This window comes from Schistocerca nitens, chromosome 8, assembly GCF_023898315.1.
Source record: "Schistocerca nitens isolate TAMUIC-IGC-003100 chromosome 8, iqSchNite1.1, whole genome shotgun sequence".
Taxonomy (NCBI): Eukaryota; Metazoa; Arthropoda; class Insecta; order Orthoptera; family Acrididae; genus Schistocerca; species Schistocerca nitens.
This window is the reverse complement of record NC_064621.1, coordinates 424,334,055-424,358,148: the sequence shown is the minus strand read 5'-3', so window position 1 is coordinate 424,358,148 and position 24,094 is coordinate 424,334,055. Positions and strand designations below refer to the sequence as shown.

The following is a 24,094-nucleotide window of genomic DNA, read 5'->3' as shown; positions in this document are numbered from 1 at the left end:
AGTGTGCATATTTGCTGTTTCCTGTGATTGACGTGCTGTGAAGAGTTGAAGTAAATCAGTTCTTACATGGCATGTACCCACTACTTCTTTTGTTCTTCTACATCTACATCTACATTTATGCTCCGCAAGCCACCCAACGGTGTTTTGCGGAGGGCACTTTACGTGCCACTGTCATTACCCCTCTTTCCTCTTCCAGTCACGTATGGTTCGCGGGAAGAACGACTGCCGGAAAGCCTTCGTGCGCGCTCGAATCTCTCTAATTTTACATTCGTGATCCCCTCGGGAGGTATAAGTATAGGGAAGCAATGTATTCGATAACTCATCCAGAAATGCACCCTCTCGAAATCTTGACAGCAAGCTCCACCGCGATGCAGAGCGCCTCTCTTGCAGAGTCTGCCACTTGAGTTTGCTAAACATCTCCGTAACGCTATCACGCTTACCAAATAACCCCGTCACGAAACGCGCCGCTCTTCTTTGGATCTTCTCTATCTCCTCGACCTGGTACGGATCCCACACTGATGAGCAATACTCAAGTATAGGTCGAACGAGTGTTTTGTAAGCCACCTCCTTTGTTGATGGACTACATTTTCTAATGACTCTCCCAATGAATCTCAACCTGGCACGCGCCTTACCAACAATTAATTTTATATGATCATTCCACTTCAAATCGTTCCGCACGCATAATCCCAGATATTTTACAGAAGTAACTGCTACCAGTGTTTGTTCCGCTATCATATAATCATACAATAAAGGATCTTGTTCATCTGAGGCACGTATACTGGAAGTTTGGCCGTATAATCATCTTACATTACGTATAACGTTAAAATAATATTATTCATTGAATTACATTTCACAAATTTTAGCAGTTAATATTCAGAAAGCTTTTTCTAGGGCTACGAAAAATTACCGCCGTTATACCGGTACCACCCTTCTGTATACGCTGATATCGTAGCTGGTGCTGGGATTTAGAATTAAGTACAACCGCTGTTTTTATTCTGGCACCGGGAATGGCAAAGTTAAATTAAAACATAACTGCGTATCATGTCATGCCGTGATATTACATATCAGAGAAACCAAGGTGGTTGGTAGCCGGACGTTCACTGCTTTCGCAGGTGAAAGTAAGAGAATGTGCAGTTCATTTCACAAAATTAATTAAATTTCATACAAAGTGGAAGAACTGTTATACTATCCGATATCTGGTTGGGTGAACATTATAATGTGCTGTCACGCAAGCAAAATTATTTCAGTTCGCTGTACACCCGAACCAACACACAAGTATTAGAGTCACACGTGTGTGTAATGACCCCTCGACTACACATGCTACAAATAACAGAATGAAAAGGACATTGTAACTATAGGATGTTGGTTTAATTGAGCTACTGCAAACTACAGTCATTAATGGCAAGGAAGGATCATATAGAAACAAATGGTGCAAATCGATACATCAGTCACGAAACATTTACGGGGTCTAATTTCACGCATAAAACTGGATTTATTGCACCATTAGCTGCTTCCGTGTCACTCCAGCCTCTTCATCAAATGGAGATATTGCAAGAATATGACGAGAGACCCTTGGTAGTGAGGAATGAAACTTTTCGAGGAACACACTTGTTAGGGGAAAGCAGAGGACAACATTCGATCAGAAGGTGGAGACAAGAGGTTTGTTATTGCTTTCGAAAATCAGCGCGTGCATCGATGACTGATGGGTATCTAATACCAGTACGCTACAGCGGACAGAGTTCTAGTTCATCTGAAACATCGATACTCGTGATAATAGCCTGCGGCCTGGGCTATAAATGAGGAGAATGCTTAGATGTTTCCGATCTGTTACCTGCGGCCATGGACTCATCCCCGACCAAGCAGTTAGATGTTCGCCAGTGGAACCATTGCGTTCTGGTATGATCGGGCAGTCATGAAGCACACAATAGAGATTATGCACTTCAGAGAACGATGTGTTGAGATGATTGTCACTCTTCCTTTATCCATTGCTTACGGGCCAGTCAAAAAGATACAACATCCATTAAATTATCTTCATGTTTAACACCTATATCTTCTTTTGTTTTACTCGTCTCTGATTAATCACTTACAGGGTGTCCCATTTATCTTGACCACCCTAAATAACTATTTGTCCAGATGTGTTTCAAGCAAATGTTCTTTAGCCTTCAGGGGGACATCAGTCAACATGATTGCCTTCGTTGTAGCTTTGTTTTTTACAAAGATGTGAACAACGGTATGAAGTTTTTAATTGGCATCCTGTTTTTATTATTTGGTAATTCATTTCCCCTCCCAAAGACCTATTCAGAAATGTATCACAGTGTTCCATTCACTGAAACACAACGTTATGAATTATATAACACAACATTGACGTTGAGGCTCCCAGCGCTTAGTGCAGGTACTCGGGGTAGTGAAACACATTAACGTGCTGACGTTGACAGAGGACAAATGTAAACATAAGCAGAATGCACGCCCCTCATTCCGTCAACCATCGTCGGTTGAAGAGTTGTGTGAGCAGAACGTACACCAACCACGAGAAGGTAGAAATGCCACTCATATATGGGGAACGTAGGTTAGCAGTACAGTAATTGCAATACTGTTTTCTTATGTACGGGTACATTTAGTAGAGCAGGCATACAGTAGAGGCTGTCCTTCGTACAGACTGCATCGACATAACGTTTCTTTTATTGTTGTTGCTGAAGGAAGGTGAAGTGCTACGCAGGCGTCGGAACTGTACAGAGAGCGATATTCTGACAAGAGCGTTCAAATGGTTCTGAGCACCATGCGACTTAACTTCTGAGGTCATCAGTCACCTGGAACGTAGAACTACTTAAACCTAACTAAACTAAGGACATCACTCACATCTATGCCCGAAGCAGGATTCGAACTTGCGATCGTAGCGGTCGCTCGGCTCCAGACTGTAGCGCCTAGAACCGCACGGCCACTCCGGCCGGCATTCTGACAAGAACCCACCTTCCCGCCGGATGTTTTTACGGTTTGTAGCGACGCTTCAGGAAACGGGAAGTTTCAAGCCGTGCCGAGCGGTTCTAGGCGCTACAGTCTGGAACGACGTGACCACTACGGTCGCAGGTTCGAATCCTGTCTCGGGCATGGATGAGTGTGATGTCCTTAGGTTAGTTAGGTTTAAGTAGTTCTAAGTTCTAGGGGACTGATGACCTCAGAACTTAAGTCCCATAGTGCTCAGAGCCATTTTTTTTTCAAGCCATGACAACGCAATCGTCGTAGCATTCGCACAGACGAAGCTGTCGAAGTCACTGTTCTCGCTTACGTTGCTATCAATCCACATGTGAGCACACGGCAGTTTCGACACGAGATTGGAATTCCTAAGACCAGTGTACATCGTATTCTTACCTCACCGGTTACATCCTTACCATGTACACATCGACCAAGAATTGCATGGGAATGATTTCCTGAATCGTGTACAGTTCTGTCAGTGGGCACAGCAGCAAATCCTCGCCAACCCGAACTTCTTGTCCAGTGTCCTGTTTACCAATGAATGTTCCTTCTAAAACAACGGACAGGTAAATACAACGAATATGCATTATTGGTCCAGCGACAACCCACGATGGCTTAGACAGGTGGAAGATCAGCGTGAATGGAGAGTTAACGTTTAGCGTGCAATGTTTGGTACTATAATTACTGGCCTTTATTTCATCAATTCTAGTCTAAACGGCACAGCGTATGTCAACTTCCTCGGACGAATTCTTCCTCCTTTTCTGGATGAAGTGCCGCTAAGAAATAGAATGCTTATGTGGTAGCAACATGATGGATGTCCTGCACATGAGTTGCGTGCACGTCGTGTTCTGAACTGAAGGTATCCTGCCAGATGGACTGGTCGAGGAGGAACACATACTTGGCCTGCTAGGTCTCCTGATTTAAATCCTGTGGAGTTTCTTCTTTAGCGATGCATGAAAGAAATTGTCTATCGCGATATTCCAACAACTCCACAGGACATGCACGAATGTATCGTGCTTGCTTGTAATTCTTCTCAGCAGGCAACAGTGGAAGCAGTAAATAATTCTTTCATTCAACGAGTGCACCGGTGCATCGGTGTCCAGGGTCGCTACTCTGAGCACCTTTGAATGTTCTACTCCTGGCCAATGGTACAGGAGAGTCAAAGTCAATTTTGTGTTATGTTTTTACTTGGTTTCCATTTGTTTTCTGATAACTCCAGCAAACGGACGAGTTTGAGATCCCTGGATCAAAGTCAGTGTTGTGTTATGTAATTAATAACGTTGCGTTTCAGTGGATGGTACGCTTTGATACATTTTTGAATAGGTCTTCAGGAGAAGGAATGAATTGCCGAATAAAAAATACAGGGTGCCATTTAAAAAACAAAGCTACAACGAATGCAATCTTGCTTATTGATGTCCCCATGACAGCTAAAGAACATTCTCTTGAAACATTTTGTAATTTGCATCTGGACAAACAGTTAATTAGGGCGGCCAACATAAATGGGACACCCTGTAAAAAAGATTTTAGGAAGTTGGGTTTAATAAGAACCAAGTGGAACAATTCTGTAGATTAATAAATTACTCTAATCATGAACAACTGTTCATTATGTAAGAACCGACATCCTAACTCATTTACGAGCCCTTTTCTTCTCATATTAAGTGACCTGTTGAGCAATAATTTCAATTAATCAACTGCGTTCGTGGGGAACGAACAGTAGCTCGGTCGGTCTAACTGAAACAGGTGACACGAAACTACCAGAAGGCTCGTTACCTTGACTCATATTCATAACATTTCACCAATTGTCGGTCGTCTGATTAACTAGTTTATGTTCTGATTTAATACACCCCAGAGTACGGCTTACTGTAAATAGTCAAATCCAAACAAAAGGAATCAATGACGGTGTGTGAGTCGAATAAAATGTAGGAAAATGGCCACAAAAGATGAACACTGAAATACTTATTCAAACAAATCACTGATCTTTCTTCAAGGTATCCACACATTTCTTAAATAAAAGTCCCTCGCATCGTTTTCCGTCTGTAGGCGAAGGCCAATCTAGGAAACTACTCTGAGGATTTTGATACGGTTCCCACTAATAGAAAGAGTTATTCAAGAGGAAAGTCTGTGCTTATTGTTTTTTACCGCTACAGCAAACAAACTGTCCAGCCGTAGATATTTAGTGCTACGAATGCGAAGCCGAAGCGCGCATACAAACATTTGCTTTCCCACACGACTCCATATCGAACCAGATGGCCCAGTTCTTAAAACCAGTCTTAGAATAGTAACGCATAATGAACAAGTTGCAACTAAATTTGCGCTAATTAATAATAAAATAAAAAATTCAGTTGCGTTTTTCGAACTTCACTCAGTCGAAGTTAACGACTAGGTAAACAGAAAACGTAAAAGACGAAAGAGCTCAATATGACTTGGACGGCCCTTAATAAACTATACCGACACGAACGTTCGGAGACGAACAACTTACACTTTACGACTTGTAACAGCGACCGAAGGACAAATGTCTGTTTGGAATGTTACCATCTACAAATATTGAGTAATTAAACGGATAACAAACTCGATTACAGTTGATTAATTTGGTAGTATTCTATAGTACACTATTATCTTATGGAGATGTGAAATATTGTATTAAAATAAGCATACAGTAGGAGACGCACGTAGCTCAATATGTCCTCCACATTGTTCTATCACTACTGTAAGAAAAGCAGTACTACCATGGCTAATAATATTCGAAAGAGGAAGTCTGGATAAAAGCGAAAGGTCTTGAATTTACAGCAACAATGTCTGATAAGGTAGCCAATCACAGAGAAGGTGTCTCTTAAACTGATCTGGTTAGGTGGCTACATCATAAATGGTTACTTGAATATCATCGAACAGTATCAGTACTGCTCACAGTTGCCATTTTTTGTTTTAATTACATTCGGATATCGCCTAGGGCTTTTGTGTTTTGTCGGAAATAGAAAGTTATGTGCGTAAGATTCAGTCCAATAACTGCTTTCAACACTAATGAAGATTCATTCACTGCACCAAAGATTTTTAAAAAGACGAAATAGTCACATACAATTATCGTCAAAATTATCATCTTTCCTACTTTGTACTTTGCATTAGTGGCAAATCTTACACTACTACTAAGCATTCTTCATTCATTACCTCTGCCCACCTTCCTTATTTTGTTTTTCAATACTTGGCATATATCCTGATGACATCAAATATCTCTTGCTTGTTCAGCTCTTACACCTATTTCCATTCAAGATTCATTCACCTACACATGAATACTGACCACTAAAGTAGTTACTTCAGGATCGATTCCACATTCGTAGATTTTTGGAAACCGTTTGATACAGTGCCCACACAGTAGACTGCTAGCGAAACTCCGAGCTTTCAAACAGATTCGCAGATATGTCAATTGCATGAAGCCTTTTTAAGTAACAGAACCCATTATGTTGATCTGTATGGCGAATGTCTTATCTTCAACAGAGCCATAGGAAAATAATACCGCTCTTGCTTCCTACATGTGCATCAATGACTTGACGGATAGAACGATCAGTAACCTGCGAATACTTTCTGTGGAAACTCTAGTATATAAGAAAGTATCGTCGTTGAGTGACTGTAGAAGGGGACGGGATGACTTCACCAGACGTCCTATGTGTTTGATGAATGGCAGCTTGCTCACACGTAGACAAAACTACCTCAATACAGATGAATAGATAAACAATCCTATAATGTTCAAGTGCATTGATGTGGTGCGCTGCCGGACACAGTCTCGTCGATTAAATATCTTGGCGAAACGATGGGAAACGATATTGAATGGAACCAGTACGTAAGGACAGTAGGAGACCGTTGTAGGAGAAATACAGACTGGTGCAATTCGGTTTATTAAGAGAATTTTAGGAAAGTGTGGTTCATCTGCAAGGGAGAGAGCGTATAGACCACCAGTGGGAAGCATTATTGAGACGTACCATGTCGGATTAAATGAAGGCACCAAAGCAATTCCCAGGCGTGCAGCTAGATTCGTTACCGGTACGCTCGATGAACACGCGATTGTTTCAGAGATGCTACTTCAACTGCAGTGGGAATTCTCGGTGGGAAGACAACGTTCTTTTCGCGAAACACTGTGGGAAATTTAGGGAGCCGGTATTTATAGCTAATTGCGGAACAGCTCTACTTCCGCCAACGCACACTTCGCGTTCGGACCGCGAGGATAAGATAAGATACATTAGGAGTCGTACGGAGGCGTATATACACCCGTTTATCCCTCACTCCATTTGCAAGTGGAGCAGGAAAGGAAAATAATAGCAGTGGTAGAAGGCTCCCTCAGTTATTAATCGTATTGTGGCTTGCGATGTATGTATCTAAATATAGATGGATAGCCAATAACGAAATATTGCGCAGCTTTAAAAAGAAAACAATATCTTCAAATTGGTTCATTTTTCTCTCGTAACACATACAATCAAATTAACGTCAGACTGAATTCAAGGTCATATCAAAGAACAGCAATGAAAGTAATAGTAGCAGCAATAGTAATAGTAAACGAAACAATATCTTACATTAGTATATAATAATACGCTGGTTACAGCTACATATTCTTTACACCAGTAAGTTCTTAGCAATTTTAACATTCTTTAATATCAATGTTAACTTCGTGAATATTAGTAATAATTAACAATACGTAATAACCATAGTAATAATTTACGATTTATCATCCACCCAAGTGTTGAGGTTACATCTAAGGTTGTAAATTTTACGATACCGTACAATATCGATAGTCGTTTCAGTGTCTGATGATGGCGATGATATTTGGTTTGTGGGGATCTCGACTGCTTGGTTATCAGTTCCCGTACAAATTCCCAATACTTTCACTATTCAGTCTCGCGACGTTTCGGAATGATTGTGAATGATGAGGGCAACACAAGCACCCAGTCCAAAAGCGAAGAAAATCCCCAACCCGGCCGGGAATCGACCCCAGGACCCAATGATCGAGAGGCAGCAATACTAGCCTGTACAGCACGATGTGTGGACAGTGTCTGATTAGAAAATACGTTTAGCGTAATCCAGAAACAATGACGTGGATGTAATAGTTTCCGTCTTGAAGGACATCATTGATTTCTGAATGTCGCCGTAGATCTCACCACTGTGGTACTAGATTTAGGTGATTTCCCTTGCTTCTCACTACTGTGGTGTTTGATTCCAGTGAGTATCCATGGCAGTTCTGCTAGTCACAATCGCATCATGGACGTTTTAAGTAGTTGCAATGGTTGTGATCTGTATTCCGGCGGTGCAGTAGTCTTGTAGCAGCCAGCGCGAAATTTGCAGCGGTTAAATGTGAACGCCCATCTGAATCTCTCACCCTAAAGGTGGGGTTCGACGGCAGCCACCGAAGTGAAGCACTTCGATGGTTCTAGGACTCACCACAGTCATCGCCTTAGGGGCGGCAGTTTATTTGCCAGAAATGTCAATGTCTATCCACATTATTTGTACTGTACAGTCGCATTTGCAACACTCAAGTAGCGTCTGAACGTCAGTATCAACGGTTACAACACGTAAGTTTGCTCTTGCATCGTAAAGGAAACTGAGAAGCAAGGACGTCGGTTCTTAATTTTGAAGTGCGCACACTTGTATTTGTCTCTTACAGAGCCATCTACCTCTAATGGGAAACAACTAGTTGCTAAATCGTACGTAATTTTTGTGGCAAAATCTGAACGTGCAGTCCACCCTCTCCGCTGTTGGGATAATGCTCTTCCACCACCGAGCCTCGAAACCTAACACCGTCACAGCGAGGGGGAAAGAAAAGCTGGCTTAGAGGCGGAGAGGACTGAAAACAAAAGTAGTCTGACACAAGCGGAAGCAATGTCAGATGCAACTAACGCAGCAGGCTACACACTGATCGATAAAACTCGAATCACAGAAAAAAGTCAGGGCCACAAGTTTTCGCTCTGAAAAGTAAAATTAACAAAGACAGATTTAACCATTTAAAAATCCAACAGGAAGATCATGTGCTTAGAATCACTATGGACTAGAAGCCCACTAGACGGGGAAGTTTCCGCTGTTCATGGAAAAAAGTTGGTTTGTGCAACAGACTGTGCCACATACTACAGGAAGCGAAGGCAATTTCAGCACAACAGCGAAACACATTTTAAGTCTGTTCAGAATATGTTTCGAGTATTCGAAGGTTATGGGGGACAGTAAATCAAACCTACGATCATTTAGTGCATGTACCATCTGATAACTGTAAGAACTTAGGCTATTCTATTTTCTTTGTCGTAAACTAGAAGCTTTATTACTGTGAAGAGTTTCGAAAAGAGTTTAACAAAGAGTGTCATGCTGCGTTCTTATTGCTTTGTAATGCATACAGCATTATATGACCAACGTCACGTGGTAGTACACATGGCAGACTGCACTGTAGCGACAGAGTTCCATATTGTGAAGCAGCCGGGAGTCACGTTTCTTCTTTCCTTTTATCGTAAAATTAATATGATGAAGTACCGTCTTCTGAATGCCTGCGCCCGTTTTACTTGAAAAATTTAATTAATCTTCATATGGTGTATGAAAGTTGTGAATGTACGAATGGAAACGAAAGTGCAGCCTGTGTATCAAGTGGCACAACTATTTGTTTGAATAAAGCTAGTTTCGGTTAGGCAGCATTGCTAACATGATTTGCCACAGTACGAACACAACCAGGGCCAAGACTTTGAATTTCAGAAATTTAAATATCACATTATTTACCTCTAACATTTATAGCCGTTAATTGTTATATTTCATTCATAGTTCGAACCATTGCTTGTTTAAAGAGGGAGAGAGACCTCTAAGTAATATTGTTTTGTGCAAATTGAATAACAACAGTCGGACGGTGTAATATTTGGTGATGTACAGTGGCAACACTATAAAAAAATAAAGAAATACTTTCGAGGTTTTTGGTGCTCACACACACGAGCATTCACGAAGACACAAACATAGGTTATCTGCACTAAATATGACGCGAAATATAATTACTTGCCAGTGGATATTTGTGATTGAAAGATAGTAATGTGATTCCTAAAAGTGGACAGTTTGAATGGAACAAATTTAAAAACTTTATAATAGAAGATTCCAACAAAGAAATTTCTTTACTGTCATAATAGCCCGGGAAATAACTAGTAAAATAATCGTCTACACCAGTTTCCTTGGCGCTTCAGTGTATATAGGCGTTGTCGACATCAGCGCCGTATTCTATCTGTTAACATATCTCTGTATTTGAATACGCTTGCCTGTACTATTTTCTTAGGCGATTCAGTGTGTATACGCAGCGGGGTGACGACAAGCACGGCAGATGGTGGCAGTAAACAGAGGAAAGAGCGGAAGAACGCAGATTAAGCAGACGAAAGGTATATATGACAGCACAATAGATGACGCGGATTAAGTACGTTTGATTTGACTGGAACAAATTGGCTTATTGGTAGAGGAAAGATAATTAATATAAGGATATGATAAGAGAGAAATTACATGTGAATAGAGTGTTATGAAGGAGTTTGTTTTTGACTATGTGAACAAAAAACACAATGAAGTTATACAACGAAGTGTCGGTTGGTAGCTGGTGTAGAAACTAAGGTCCATATTAGGATTTTTTTGTGCACTACTGCGAAAAATATATGCATATTTAGACAGAAGTAAATAATTCCTACTTCATTATGGCGGCCCATTGCATCTGAAGTTGGGTGTTGCGCCGAGGTTTCAATGTGCTTTTTTTTATATGAGAACAAGACAGATAATTCCTTACCTCGGCCTCTGGCGTCTCGAGATTAGCTTTCATCCCTAGAATTCACGGTCTATGAGGGTCATAAAATTCAAGTTCTCAAACTCAATTTAGATTTCGTGAACGGGTTAGTGACATAAATATGACAGAAAAGTCTCTGCAAAAAGCAAGCTACGGTTTATCGACTGTGCAGAAAAACTTTTATCTTTACGTAGTTAGCTACAGTCCTTGTAGAAATTAAATCCATTCGTCATTTGAAACAGCAAATTATACATTATAAGAAAACTTCTTGTTTCGTCACTTGTATTGAGAATTTGCCCTTCGGTGTTTTACTGACGCTAACTTCTCAGTGTCCCATGCCTTTTAGTGTAAAACATCACTAAGGCCGACAATCTATCTTGACAGACAGAGTTGCGTAAGAATGTTTTGATTCTTTCCAAAGTTAGAAAGCACCTTTTTGCTTCGACAAACAATCATCACAGACAGAATTGCGTAAGAATGTTTTGATTCTTTCCAATGTTAGAAACACCTTTCTACTTCGACTGACGTCACAGGAATTTTGAGAATGAGTCTCAACAGCTTAGAGTATTCTATAGATTATTGGTTATTAGGCAAACAGCACGAGACAATGCTTTAAATTTTTGTGCTAGGTAGATAGAACGAAGTAGTTGCAGCTTATCCAGAAACGTATACACTGGGCACACTTCCTTTGAAATTTGCTTAAAAAACTTACAATAGTACAAGGGAGACTTTTCTGAAAGAAACAATGGTGAAGTGATAAGATAACCTGAGAAACAGAAACTATATTTAATCTCAGAAATTATAACATCGCAAATTCCTTTGCATGTCTTTTCCCCTCGCTCTTGTCCCAGTTAGGCAACTGAGCAATCTATAGTTTCCTTACCACTGATTATGTCAGTTTCTTTCCAACTCTTAATTGTATTTATTTCAAATGCTATGATGGGTTTGATGACAACTGCATTTCATGATGATCCATCAAGGTCAGTCCAGAGGAACCATACAAATGGATAGATTTAATGTTTATTATGGGTAAATTCTTCGCTATACTCGCTTATTTTCCTTTTATAGACGCTATCCAGTAGTTCAGATACGTTGGCAGTTCCAAAAGAGCCACTATTAAACATTTTCGTATGTGAACAGATGAAGATTGCTGCTTCTTCATTTTCGTACTGGTATTCATATGATTCACGTCCCTGTCTCCAACTACCGTCCTCGAGGGTGCCACATCAAACGGCATGGCGAACAGCAACAGGCATCACTGCTTTCATAAATAAGTATTATAAATGCTCTCCTAAGCTGTCGATTTCTTGTATTAATATTTTGCACAATATTTAATACTGGTAACCGTCATCCTAGTCCCTTTACAGCAAGATTCCCCTCATCAGAAAAGTGGGAAATTGTAAATTATATATACTGTTCATTTCCACTCGCACTCCACAAACTAGAAACTAAATGATGCTCTAGTACTCACTATCCATAGCATACCAGGCCAATGGCATTGCTGCAGTGGTAAGACCGGTTCCCGTAAGACCACGTAAGTTAAGCGCTGTCGGGATGGGTGACCATTCGGTTTGCCGAGTGTTATTAGCAAACGGGGTGCACTCAGCCCTTGTGAGGCAAACTGAGGAGCTATTTAATTGAGGAGTAGCGGCTCTGGTCTCTTAAACTGACATACGAGCCTTGAGAGCGGTGTGCTGACCACATGCACTTCCATATCAACATCCAGTGATGCCTGTGGGCTGAGGATGACACTGCGGCCGGTCGATACCGTTGGGCCTTCCAAGGCCTGTTTCGGACGTAGAGTAGCTTAGAGCATACCAGATACAGCAACGCGTAGAAAACTATGGTATGAAGAACCGAAACACTCGATGACCTTGAAACGTATCATCTATAATTAAGGTTCTTAGAAATAATATTGATACTTACTAGCGGTGAACTAAACACTACAGCTGCAGTAGCACCAACAATTACTATATTCTAGACACTTTTCCAATTGTCACAATGTTAGGACTAAACCTGAGAAGAAAGCTGTACAACGATCGACAAAAATATAAAATTTAGTTATGCTGATAAAGAAACATTACAGCTAATTACTACCCTCAAAGCAAATTTGTGTCCGAAACCAAATTATTATGGTTTCTGTTGAAATATTAATATTGATAATACTATAGTTGGGGAATGGTCTACCCAAGCGATGTGGATAGCAAATTAGCGTTGCGGGAGAAGAGGAAGCTGCGAGAAATGTCCTCCGTAAAGTGACGCTACCTCACAGGGCATCTGGCAATGTTTATACAGAGAATTCTTTTGATTTCTTTTTTTTTTTTTAATTTATTGGCTTTCGGGACGTACCCATACAGCGATGTCAACAGTGGAATGTCATACGAACGTAAGGACAACGAAGCACCCATTCGTCAAGTTATGGAAATCTCTGATCCAGCCGGTAAACAAAACGAATCCGCCGCGATGATCCGCAGCTACTATGGATGACAGTCCGGGAGTTCGCACGCAAACAGCTGCTTCTGACGTCACTAGTGAGCATCCTACCTGCTGCTACGTATAGGCATCGACTAGTGTCTACAGTCGGTCACGATTAGCAAGCCCTCTTAGTTTCCTTGAAGCCCGGCAGTGTTTTTGGGTACGATAGGAGGCATTAGGAAGTAGGACGACCATAAGTAGCTACCTGTTACGCATTTCGTAGTATGTATTTGACTTCCTAAAAGAAAGAAAACGACAAACGGATAAACAAAGTGTAAAATTGTTGGAAGTAGCGCAACACTGCAACAGTACCACGAACCGTCGTTTCTATTTCACGAACTCGGTTCTAGAACTAACGGTATTCATTTACTTCGGGGTTCCCTGTCTGCTACAATTTTATTATGAAAACTTAAACAGTAGCCATGGCTTATAGATCATCTTACAGAATCGAAAAGTAACTTGTACATCTGTAAGCAATTTGGAACGTCAGAGCTGACAAACATTTAAAACATTGTAATTAATCATAAATAATGTAATTGAAGAGAGATTTAGTTATACTGAAGTTTGGATCACAAAGGAACTAAAATTTTGCATTCTGTTCCACACAATCCATTCACCGAAATTTTCCCCCAAAGATTATAATTGCATCTGTGTCTAGTAGTGACAACTAATCTCTATTACTCCTTCCTCTAAACGAACCATATACGGGTAATAGCTTTGTTGAGTGATGGTATTTGTCGCTCCAGGATTCGAATTTGAAAAACTGTCTTCCGCGGACGTGTTCTAACTGACTAATTATCCCAGCCCCACTCACGACTGTCCATCGTAGCTCCAGTTCAGCCAGTACCGTTCTCTGGAATTTATGCGTGACAACACGCTGAATATCCGTTCGGCAATAAGCTTCTGCGCATTATCTGCAGTCATGACAGCAGCCTCATGAATACTCACATCTCTGAGACGAGCGCTCGCAGCTTGCAGACGCCTGTCCCCAGGACCCACGGATACTGCTGCCAGTACACGCTCACCTCGTTGGGCAGACCTGAAACCGTGGTAAATTTCTTTTATTATCGTTACCGGCGGCTGCAGGTCGGGCGAAAATACACAGGTATGCAAAAAAAAAAGGAAATAAGTACTATCGCATGATATGACACTATGAAGGAAAACTACTGCATGAAACTTAGAGTACACCTAGAAATAACTGCAATGTTGTAGTAGAGAAGGTAGCTGAAAGAAAAGCGCAATGACACGAAAAAACATGATACTTTTATTCAAAGACAATAATGGCAATGAAGTCGCGGCGAGAATGCTGGACGTACCCTTCATGCGGTGAGTTGGGAAGATGTAATGCACCGAGGAATAGTGTCAACAATGACAGTTTTGGCGGCCCAGGTATTATGGTCTGGGGAAGCATAATGTCGTAATGGTGAACTGACCTAAAAATCTTTGAACAGGGTATACTAACGAGACAACCTAATTATGACACCATACTCCTTGCCCACGTGCGCCTTTTCAATGGTGCATTCCACCATTATTTAATTGTTTTTGGATGACAATCGCGTGACTGCATAGAACACAGCTGGTAGCGAAGCTCTTACAACGAGAGGACATTCGACAAATGGATCGACCTGCCCAATTCCTCGACTAACTGCGAAGTAACATAGCTCAATGAAACTTGGACGATACGCAAAAAGAAATGCTATAATAATGTGGAGAACGTAACTGATCGAACTACGCAATGAGAGCGACAGAAATGACACTTTTACTTCAACGCAATAATTGCAATGGAATCACCACGGTTCATTATGGTAGCATGGACGCTACAAAAGCCGCGAAATGACTCTTAATAGGGTATTCCCATGCTGACCACAACTTTGGTAAATAGTTCCTGTGGTAGGGCGTTCATTCCACAGTCCCAGCAAAGTGCTAGCGAACTGCTAGATGGTCATTGATGCATGTGGATGTGCTACGCTACGTCTCCCCAACAAATACACTTTTGCTCGGTGGTAGGAGGACTACTTGGAAAGTAAGGACTGATCGGTCGCGAAATTTAAACCGAAGGGAAAATCAAAAAACGTTTCATTTGCAACAGTTTACTACACATTCCAGCTGCTTCCATACACAATCCCCGCTGAGAGTTAGACATTTGTCGTAGCGTTGTACCAATTTTCCATTAAACTCGTCATTGAGGGGAGCCGGATGTGTTTTGCGCCAATTCTCTACAGTGGTATACAGCTCACTATTCCTGGTGTCTCTTATTTTATTGTGATGACCATTTCCTCCTATGTAGGTGGATGCCGACAGAACGTTTTCGCAATCGGAGGAGAAAACTGGTGATTGAAATTTCATGAGAAGATCCCATCGCAACGATAAACGCCTTTGTTTTAATGATCGCCACTCCAATTCACGCATCATTCCTGTGCACTTCCTCCCCTATTTCGCGACAGTACAAAACGAGCTGCCCTTCCTTGAACTTTTTCAACGTCATCTGTCAGTCCCACCTGATGCGGATCCCTCACCGCACAGCAGTACTCCAGGACAGGGCAGACAAGCATGGTGTAAGCAGTCTCTTTTGTAGAACTGTTGCATCTTCAAATTGTTCTTTCAATGAATTGCAGTCTTTGTTTCGCTCTACCCACAACATTACCTATGTAATCGCTCTAGTTTAGGTTATCTTTAACGGTAATCTCTAAGTATGTAGTTGAATTTAGAGCCTTCAGGTTTGTGTGACTTATTGCGTAATCGAAACTTAGCGAATTTCTTTTAGTATTCACGCGAATAACTTAAAATTTTTCTTTATTCAGGGTCAATTTCTACATTTAACACCATACAGATATCGTATCTAAATAATTTTATAATTATTTTCGGTCATCTGATGACTTTAAAAGACGGTAAATGACTATCATATGAAAATAGTGCAATAGGGCTCTTCATATTGTCTCCTGTGCCGTTAATATAGATCAGGAACAACAGTGGGCCTATAACACTTCCTTGGAGAACGCAAGATATAACTTCTGCTTAACTCGATGACTTTCCGTCTATTACTACGAACTGTGACATTTCTGACAGGGAATCACAAATCCGTTCGCTCAAATGAAGCGATATTCCATAGGTACGCACTTTGGTTAGAATACACTTGTGAGGAACTGTGTCGAAAGATGAACGTCAGACGTAGTCAAGGCGTTTTGGGTGGGTGGTCAAATACTCCCCAAAGAAAACGCTACAGGAGGGTCCTCATTGCCCCTGCTGTGTGCAACCGAGAACTGTCATGAAGAAGAAATGCATTACACATAAGTTATGTGGGCTTGCATGAAATCAGGCGAAACCTCGCAGTGGCTACTAATACTTGGCGGAGACGCAATTATTCTACGTATTTTTGTGAACTTATTGTGTATTCAAAACTGAAAATAGCGACATGACGCATTCATCGTGTATACTGGAGCCGCTGCTCAATACATCTGTGCATAGATTCAGCATATTTTCACAGTCATTTCCATTTTGCTACCTATCGGACCTTACTTTCCGAAAAGCCCTTGTACCACCGCTCAGTGTGGCATGCGTTGGGGAGATGCATTGTAGCACATCCACATGCATCAACAAGGATTATCATGCTGTGGATAGTATAGGAGCACGTTGTGGAGTGCGCATAGCCGTTCATTTTGATCGTATGTCCTATAAAGGACCACGTCCCGCCATTTGTAATGTCTGTGGTATCTTAGCGAATAGCGTTGATTTCTTTGTTATTATAGGCTTTTAGTAAAAGCGTCATTTCTGCCGAGATTGCGTATTTAGATAAGTTACATTTTCAACTTTACTACAGCAGTTCATTCTCAGTATGGTCCACATTTCATTGAGATACGTTACTTCGCAATGTCCCGTCATGTTAGAGCTATTTTCGTTCTTTCCGATTGAACGCCAGTAAACTTCTCCCTGAAAGGCCCCAAATTCAAAACAAGTGATTCAATGTGCGCTCATATTATAAAATACACTTTATGAAGAGGTCAGGAGTCCTCCATGACATTTGTTGTTGTGGTTGTGGTCTTCAGCCCTGAGACTGGTTTGATGCAGCTCTCCATGCTAATCAATTCTGTGCAAGCTTCTTCATCTCCCAGTACTTACTGCAATCTACATCCTTCTGAATCTGCTTAGTGTATTCATCTCTTGGTCTCTCTCTACGTTTTTTATCCTCCACGCTGCCCTCCAGTGCTAAATTTGTGATCCCTTGATGCCTCAGAACATGTCCTACCAACCGGTCCCTTCTTTTTTGCCACCTCTTCTCCCCAATTCTATTCAATACCTCCTCATTAGTTATGTGATCTACCCATCTAATCTTCAGCATTCTTCTGTAGCACCACGTTTCGAAACCTTCTATTCTCTTCCTGTCCAAACTATTTATCGTCCACGTTTCACTTCCATACATGGCTACACTCCATACAAATACTTTCAGAAACGACTTCTTGACACTTAAATCTATACTCGATGTTAACAAATTTCTCTTCTGCAGAAACGTTTTCCTTGCCATTGCCAGTCTACATTTTATATCTTCTCTACTTCGACCATCATCAGTTATTTTGCTCACAAATAGCAAAACTCCTTTACAACTTTAAGTGTCTCATTTCCTAATCTAATTCCCTCAGCATCACCCGATTTATTTCAACTATATTCCATTATCCTCGTTTTGCTTTTGTTGATTTTCATCCTATATACTCCTTTCAACACACTGTCCATTCCGTTCAACTGCTCTTCTAAGTCCTTTGCTATCTCTGACAGAATTACATTGTCATCGGCGAACCTCAAAGTTTTAATTCTTCTCCATGGATTTAAATACCTACTCAAAAAATTTTCTATTCTTTCCTATACTACTTGCTCAATATACAGATTGAAAAACATCGGGGAGAAGCTACAACCCTGTCTCACTCCCTTCCCAACCACTGCTTGCTTTTCATACCCCTCGCCTCTTATAACTGCCATCTGGTTTCTGTACAAATTGTAAATAGCCTTTCGCTCCCTGTATTTTACACCTGCCACCATCAGAATTTGAATGAGAGTATTCCAGTCAACATTGTCAAAAGCTTTCTCTAAGTCTACAAATGCTAGAAATGTAGGTTTGTCTTCCCTTAATCTATCTTCTAAGATATGTCGTAAGGTCAGTATTGCCTCACGTGTTCCAATATTTCTATGGAATCCAAACTGATCTTCCCCGAGGTCGGCTTCTACCTGTTTTTCCATTTGTCTGTAAAGAATTCGCGTTAGTATTTTGCAGCTGTGACTTATTAAACTGATAGTTCGGTAATTTTCTTATCTGTCGCGACCTGCATACTTTGGGATTGGAATTATTATATTCTTCTTGAAGTCTGAGGGTGTTTCGCCTGTCTCATACATCTTGCTCACTGGATGGTAGAGTTTTGTCAGGACTGGCTCTCCCAAGGCCGTCAGTAGCTCTAGTGGAATGTTTCGACTCAGGTTTTTCAGTGCTCTGTCAAACTCTTCACGCAGTATCTTATCTCCCATTTCATCTTCATTTACATCCTCTTCCATTTCCATAATATTGTCCTCAAGTACATCGCCCTTGTATAGACCCTCTATATACAGCCTCCACCTTTCTGGGTTTCCATCTGAGCTCTTGATATTCATACGAGTGTTTCTCTTTTCTCCAAAGGTCTCTTTAATTTTCCTGTAGGCAGTATCTATCTTACCCGTAGTGAGATAAGCCTCTACATACTTACATTTGCCCTCTAGCCATCCCTGCTTAGCCATTTTTCACTTCCTGTGGATCTCATTTTTGAGTCGTTTCTATTCCATTTTGCCTGCTTCATTTACTGCATTTTTATATTTTCCCCTTTCATCAATTAAATTCAAAAAAGTGACATTCACACATTTCATAATAGAGCAGTATGACCAGGTGAACTTTGATGGCCTTGTAGTGCAGGAGGGCAAATACAACCCCAGATAAGTCAATGCGCCAGATAGAGCGTACTTGCGGCCAAACTCGTTGCAGTTGTTTTGACCTGCCTTTCGTCATTTGCACAGTCATTTATAGATGCGCAATACTTTCGAAGGAAAGAAATATAGGACTGTGAATCTAAATTGCTGTATAATTTCTGCTGCCAAATTGTGTAGAATCCATTTTTTTCTTTTATTTATATCAACTACCATCATTCTCCATCACCAGACCTGTGTTTAATTAAGTACTAGTCGATCGCTGGTTAGTTATTATATTATACTCAAATGTATTTATATTGTATCTCCATATCAGTTAGTAATGTTGACGTGGTTATTCAGCAAATTTTTATGTACTGCGATCCGAAGCAAAAATCATTAAACGCTGGACACCACGAAGAGCTCAAATAGGCAATCCAGTTTTTTTAATTGGTGGACTAAGTCTGCATGTGGACGTAACGAGTATATACGTTAAGGTTCGTGTATGATAAAATGGGTTCTTCAGTGGGTCGATGTAAAATTCATCCCTAAGCCATATCGTAAGTGGTTCTTCAAAATGTTTTACAATGATTTGTTCGTATTCGTTACAGATCATGCCACGTATGTGATCTATGGTTTCTTGGTACTTGTCAGTAATTAATTATGAATGGGGGTGTGAATCATATTATGTAATTATGCAATGAGCCATGTATATGGCATTAAGTATTTGTTTTAAAGTAACCGGTTTAGGTATTATACGAGCAAAACCTTTACTTCAGTTAAGAAGACAAATGAAATCTAAGTTGTTACCAGTTTTTTTGAGTGATTTTGGAAAAAGTGTCACTTTTAGGTTACGATTATATTTTAAGGAGGGAAATGGCCATGCTACAAAACTACTATTAGTTGCAGCCAACGAAGGAGAAGAACAAGTGAGGTTTCAGAAAATGAGAGAGATTTGTGAAGGCTCGTCTCGAGGAGTTTTATCTTTATTAACGAGAACGCATTATTCCATACTGTCTTTGCGAAAATTTTATTTGTTTGTGATTATTTATTTATTTACCGATGGATAATCTTACAATAGCACTGGATTCGTCAGTCATAACAGGGTGAAAATATATATTAACTTATAACAGAGTCAATGTGTGGGCATATATATATATATATATATATATATATATATATATATATATATATATATATATATATATATATATATGTCTGTTACGACTGACCAATCCACATATATATATAAGCATGCTTTACGAGTATTTGCGTTTGATACCAAACTCAGTTGTTCGAAATCAAATGGGACGTGCTGAAAACGATTTTTCCGGAAGTTCTGCTATTTTTAGTGAAACCTGCCACTTCAGTTCAGTGAGATAAACTATGCAGTTACATTTCAGAAACTTCACATTACCGAATAATTTGAAATGTATAGTACTGAGCGACCATTGCAAATTGATAAAAAGCGTATGAATTTTCAAACTGGTTACCTGTTGGTTAATGTTGCGGTTCGGCGGCCATCAGCTAGGAAGTTCTAGGCTTACGTCGGCTACTAGTGAGAGAATGTGCTTTGTCAATAGATGAGATGGAGCAGCAGATTTTTAATCAAATATTTGGTTTGACGTCAGGAACTATGTTAGGGCGGACTTCGTTCATGTAGATTGCTAACGGGATAATACAGAGCAGACATTTTATCCGAAGACGTGTTTCATTTACTAGCTTCAATCGGAAATGATTGCCCGCACGCATATTTTCTCCTTGTATTTCAAATAGCTTTCCTAGACTGAACAATACTGTACGTCCTTTTTATGGCAGGTCACCGTACTAACTGTAAGGGGCTCACTAAAGTAAGTGAGTAAATTCCACAACAAGGAACGACACTGCGACTCCGCACAAGCAGTGTTTCACCCAAATACCTCTCTTTCCTTCTTTTCTATAGAATGTTCATCTGAGCTGCAATGCCAGAACAATGAAGTCAATGTCTCATTTCTGCATAGGTCCGATCCCTGTTATGCGACCCTTTAGTCTACTGCCATTAGACATCATTGTCTTATTTAGAAACTATCAATCAATTTAGCGAAACATGTCACTGAATATAATCATCATTTGTTCCATCGTGTTAACCCTCTTCTTCAGAACTCTCCAAAACAATGGAGGGAATAAAAAGCCGATAGAGATGTTGCTAACACCTGGGTTCAGACAAGAAAGTGGATGGTGTCAGCAGTGTCCTCATCAATGGTGTCAGTCTGGTTCACTCTTACGAGGGGACCTTCTGGGAGGTGCATCGATCCAGTTATGAGCTCCCAATTCGCCTGCTTATAGTGTGGGTATGCACCTATCGCACCCTAACATTGTACGTGCCAAGACAGCCACGTATTTGAAATATTGCTTGTTGAAGTTTGGGCAGCTCTTATATACCGAAAAGTTATACTTTTGTGGCAAGTGAGCGAGTAGCCGAATGGACTGCCGGCACGGTAACTCAGCGTGTCTGTCAGAGGGTTAGGTGAGGTAATGGATCAACGACGAACTGAAAAACGGGTGTCTTGCGACGTCCGCCACGAGCAGATGCAACGAACGGAAACGGACAAAATGAGATTTAAAAAAATAAAAATAAAAATAAAAAAAGTGGCAAACCAGTGAGACTCCCATCCAGGCAACCCTGGTTCTAGACCTGGCTATGCTACTTTTGTTTCCTTTTTTTTTCAAATGCCTGTTTTAATTTATAATTAGTCATGAAAACTCCGCAAGGAATTGATTAAAAAGAATTACCAGCCTCTATAAATCAAAATTACACATTGGATGTCAAATTTTGTTTCTATCTTTTGCGGTATTTTTTATTTAAACAGGAAATTAACCGTAATGTAATTTCTCGAAATATTTTATTATTGTTAAATTTTATTTCGTTGTATTTTTAATTTTGTTCCATTGAGGTAGGGAATATTAAAAAAATACCAACGAGTGTGGGATTAAAAATATGTTTCATTTAATGGAAAATATTTCCTATATTTTCACGAGTACATTCCGACAGATAATACTTGTTATAAAAACAATCAAAACATTTGTACTTTCGACACCACAAACATTGTTAGAGTGCACATTCATTTTCGTCGCAATCGCATCTGTATTTTCTTAAGTCCGCAGGAAACGCCACTACATTGACGTTATGGAATACTTCTTTTTGCGATGGTTCTTGCTTTGCGGAACGCGAGGCATATTTGTAACAACATTAGCGATGAACTTGTAGTATATCTGAAAATGCAAGCAAGCTATCCGAAAATTGAAAATAATGCTTTATTCACGTACCTTATCATATTTTTATATGTCGGAGACTGCAATTGATCATGTACCACCGAATGGGTTTTTACCGTGTCCTCCCTGGATGTGATTTCTACGTTGTGTTGCAATAGGTACAGAGCGTTTTGGCAGTGGCGAATGTAATTCCTTACTTGGCGATATAAATATACATCGCATGGCTGACAAAACGGTGTACATCGCTGTGGTATCACTGATATAGTACAAGTTGGAAGGCCATCTTCATCGTTGAATGTCATTTGATGCAAGTCCGTGGAGGTTCCTCAGAGATGTAGAGCAATTAATTATTATCGGCGTATGGTTGAATTATTTCATCCAAACACCCTTCGTACGTTTGTTTATGCAGTTTTCCGGACTTTGTCGATGTGATGTAAACATTCTGGTATTTCTCCACACATCCGTCGACGTCTTTTCGGACTCGGGGCCGAACGTCCCGGTCACTTCTTACTGTCAAATAAATAATTTAGGCAGCACTTTTCCAGACAATGTGATTGCATATTGCGCAGTATATAAGTGCGTCAATTCAGTTATTTGTCCTACAGCAATTTCGGTGATTTTTTCACCTTTGTGGGACAAAGTGCGTCTGCTCCTTACTTGATATTCACATCCTGTTTGATCTGTATTTATGGTATAATCAAGTTGAATCTCATGTTGTATTGCTTGTTTGCTGCTGCTATTTCGTAGCAATTTTCAGAAGCTCATCCAAGGTTCTCTTGTCTTTCTCGCTGACTTATTTTGTTACATGCCGTTGAGACATGCGATGCAGTGATTTGAAGCGACGACCCCAAGATTCTGACGCTTTGAAGTAAAAATTTGCATCCAGAAATTTATAGGCAGCAGCCATTGTCCACTGTAGGAGCATCCGTGTTGTTACGAGGCCTGCTCTCTGGTCTCTCGCCTCGATAAACCGGTCGTAAACAAACGAATTGATTATTTCCAGTTTATCATTTCGCGTCCCTCCTACTGCGAATATGAATCACCACTTTGAAAACAGGGTTTCGCTTTCCAACAATCTCGTTGAATGTTTTTGTAACGTTTTCAATGACCACGTTGGATGAAGTTCTGCCATCTCCACGGCCTTGACTTTCACTGTATATGGGATTTTGATCCGCTCATCTCCATCATCTTCTTCATTACAATAGGAAGAAACGGGTGTTATTTCTATTTTTCGTTTTTTCCGTGCGTCACTTTCGTTGTGGCTTGCTTCGGAAAGACTCGCAACCTCTTCATAGTCGGTCTTCTTGGTCCATGAATGTCATAGTCCCGTACATGTCTATAAATCGTCTGAACATTTCTCTGCCGATTAATGAAGATCTTTCGCTGATGTTGGAGCTCACTGATTTCAGTATAAAGTTGATTTTGATAAGTAACTACCGTTGACAATCAATTTCGTCAGTTAACTCCTGCCGTTCTTCATTGTTAGGTGGAGCCCACATAAGACCTCCGTGGACGTCTGCAAACTTCAGAGCCAACCTTTCAACTGAAGAGAAAAGTTTCTTTAGCAGTTATAGCCGTCACCACTCACATACGCAGACAGTAGAGTCCCTTTATTCGTGGAACGGCAGGTACAAATAGGGGAACGCCAACGGTCACAGACCATAAACAGGATTAGGCGCGACGACGCGTCACCTATCTGACAGGTATAAAATTTTCTAG

The 24,094-nt window shown here is 40.5% G+C and overlaps 1 protein-coding gene across 1 annotated transcript in view; it reads right to left on the bottom strand.

Moving 5' to 3' along the window:
- The window catches only part of LOC126198962 (neuropeptides capa receptor-like), a gene marked incomplete at its 3' end in the record, with an annotated part of 1,187,493 nt that overhangs the window by 136,689 nt on the left and 1,026,710 nt on the right, over positions 1-24,094 (bottom strand). The window contains exon 3 of the mRNA XM_049935612.1: positions 14,156-14,246. Within this exon, the coding sequence (XP_049791569.1) occupies positions 14,156-14,246 (91 nt within the window). The remainder of the gene's footprint in view (positions 1-14,155; positions 14,247-24,094) is intronic.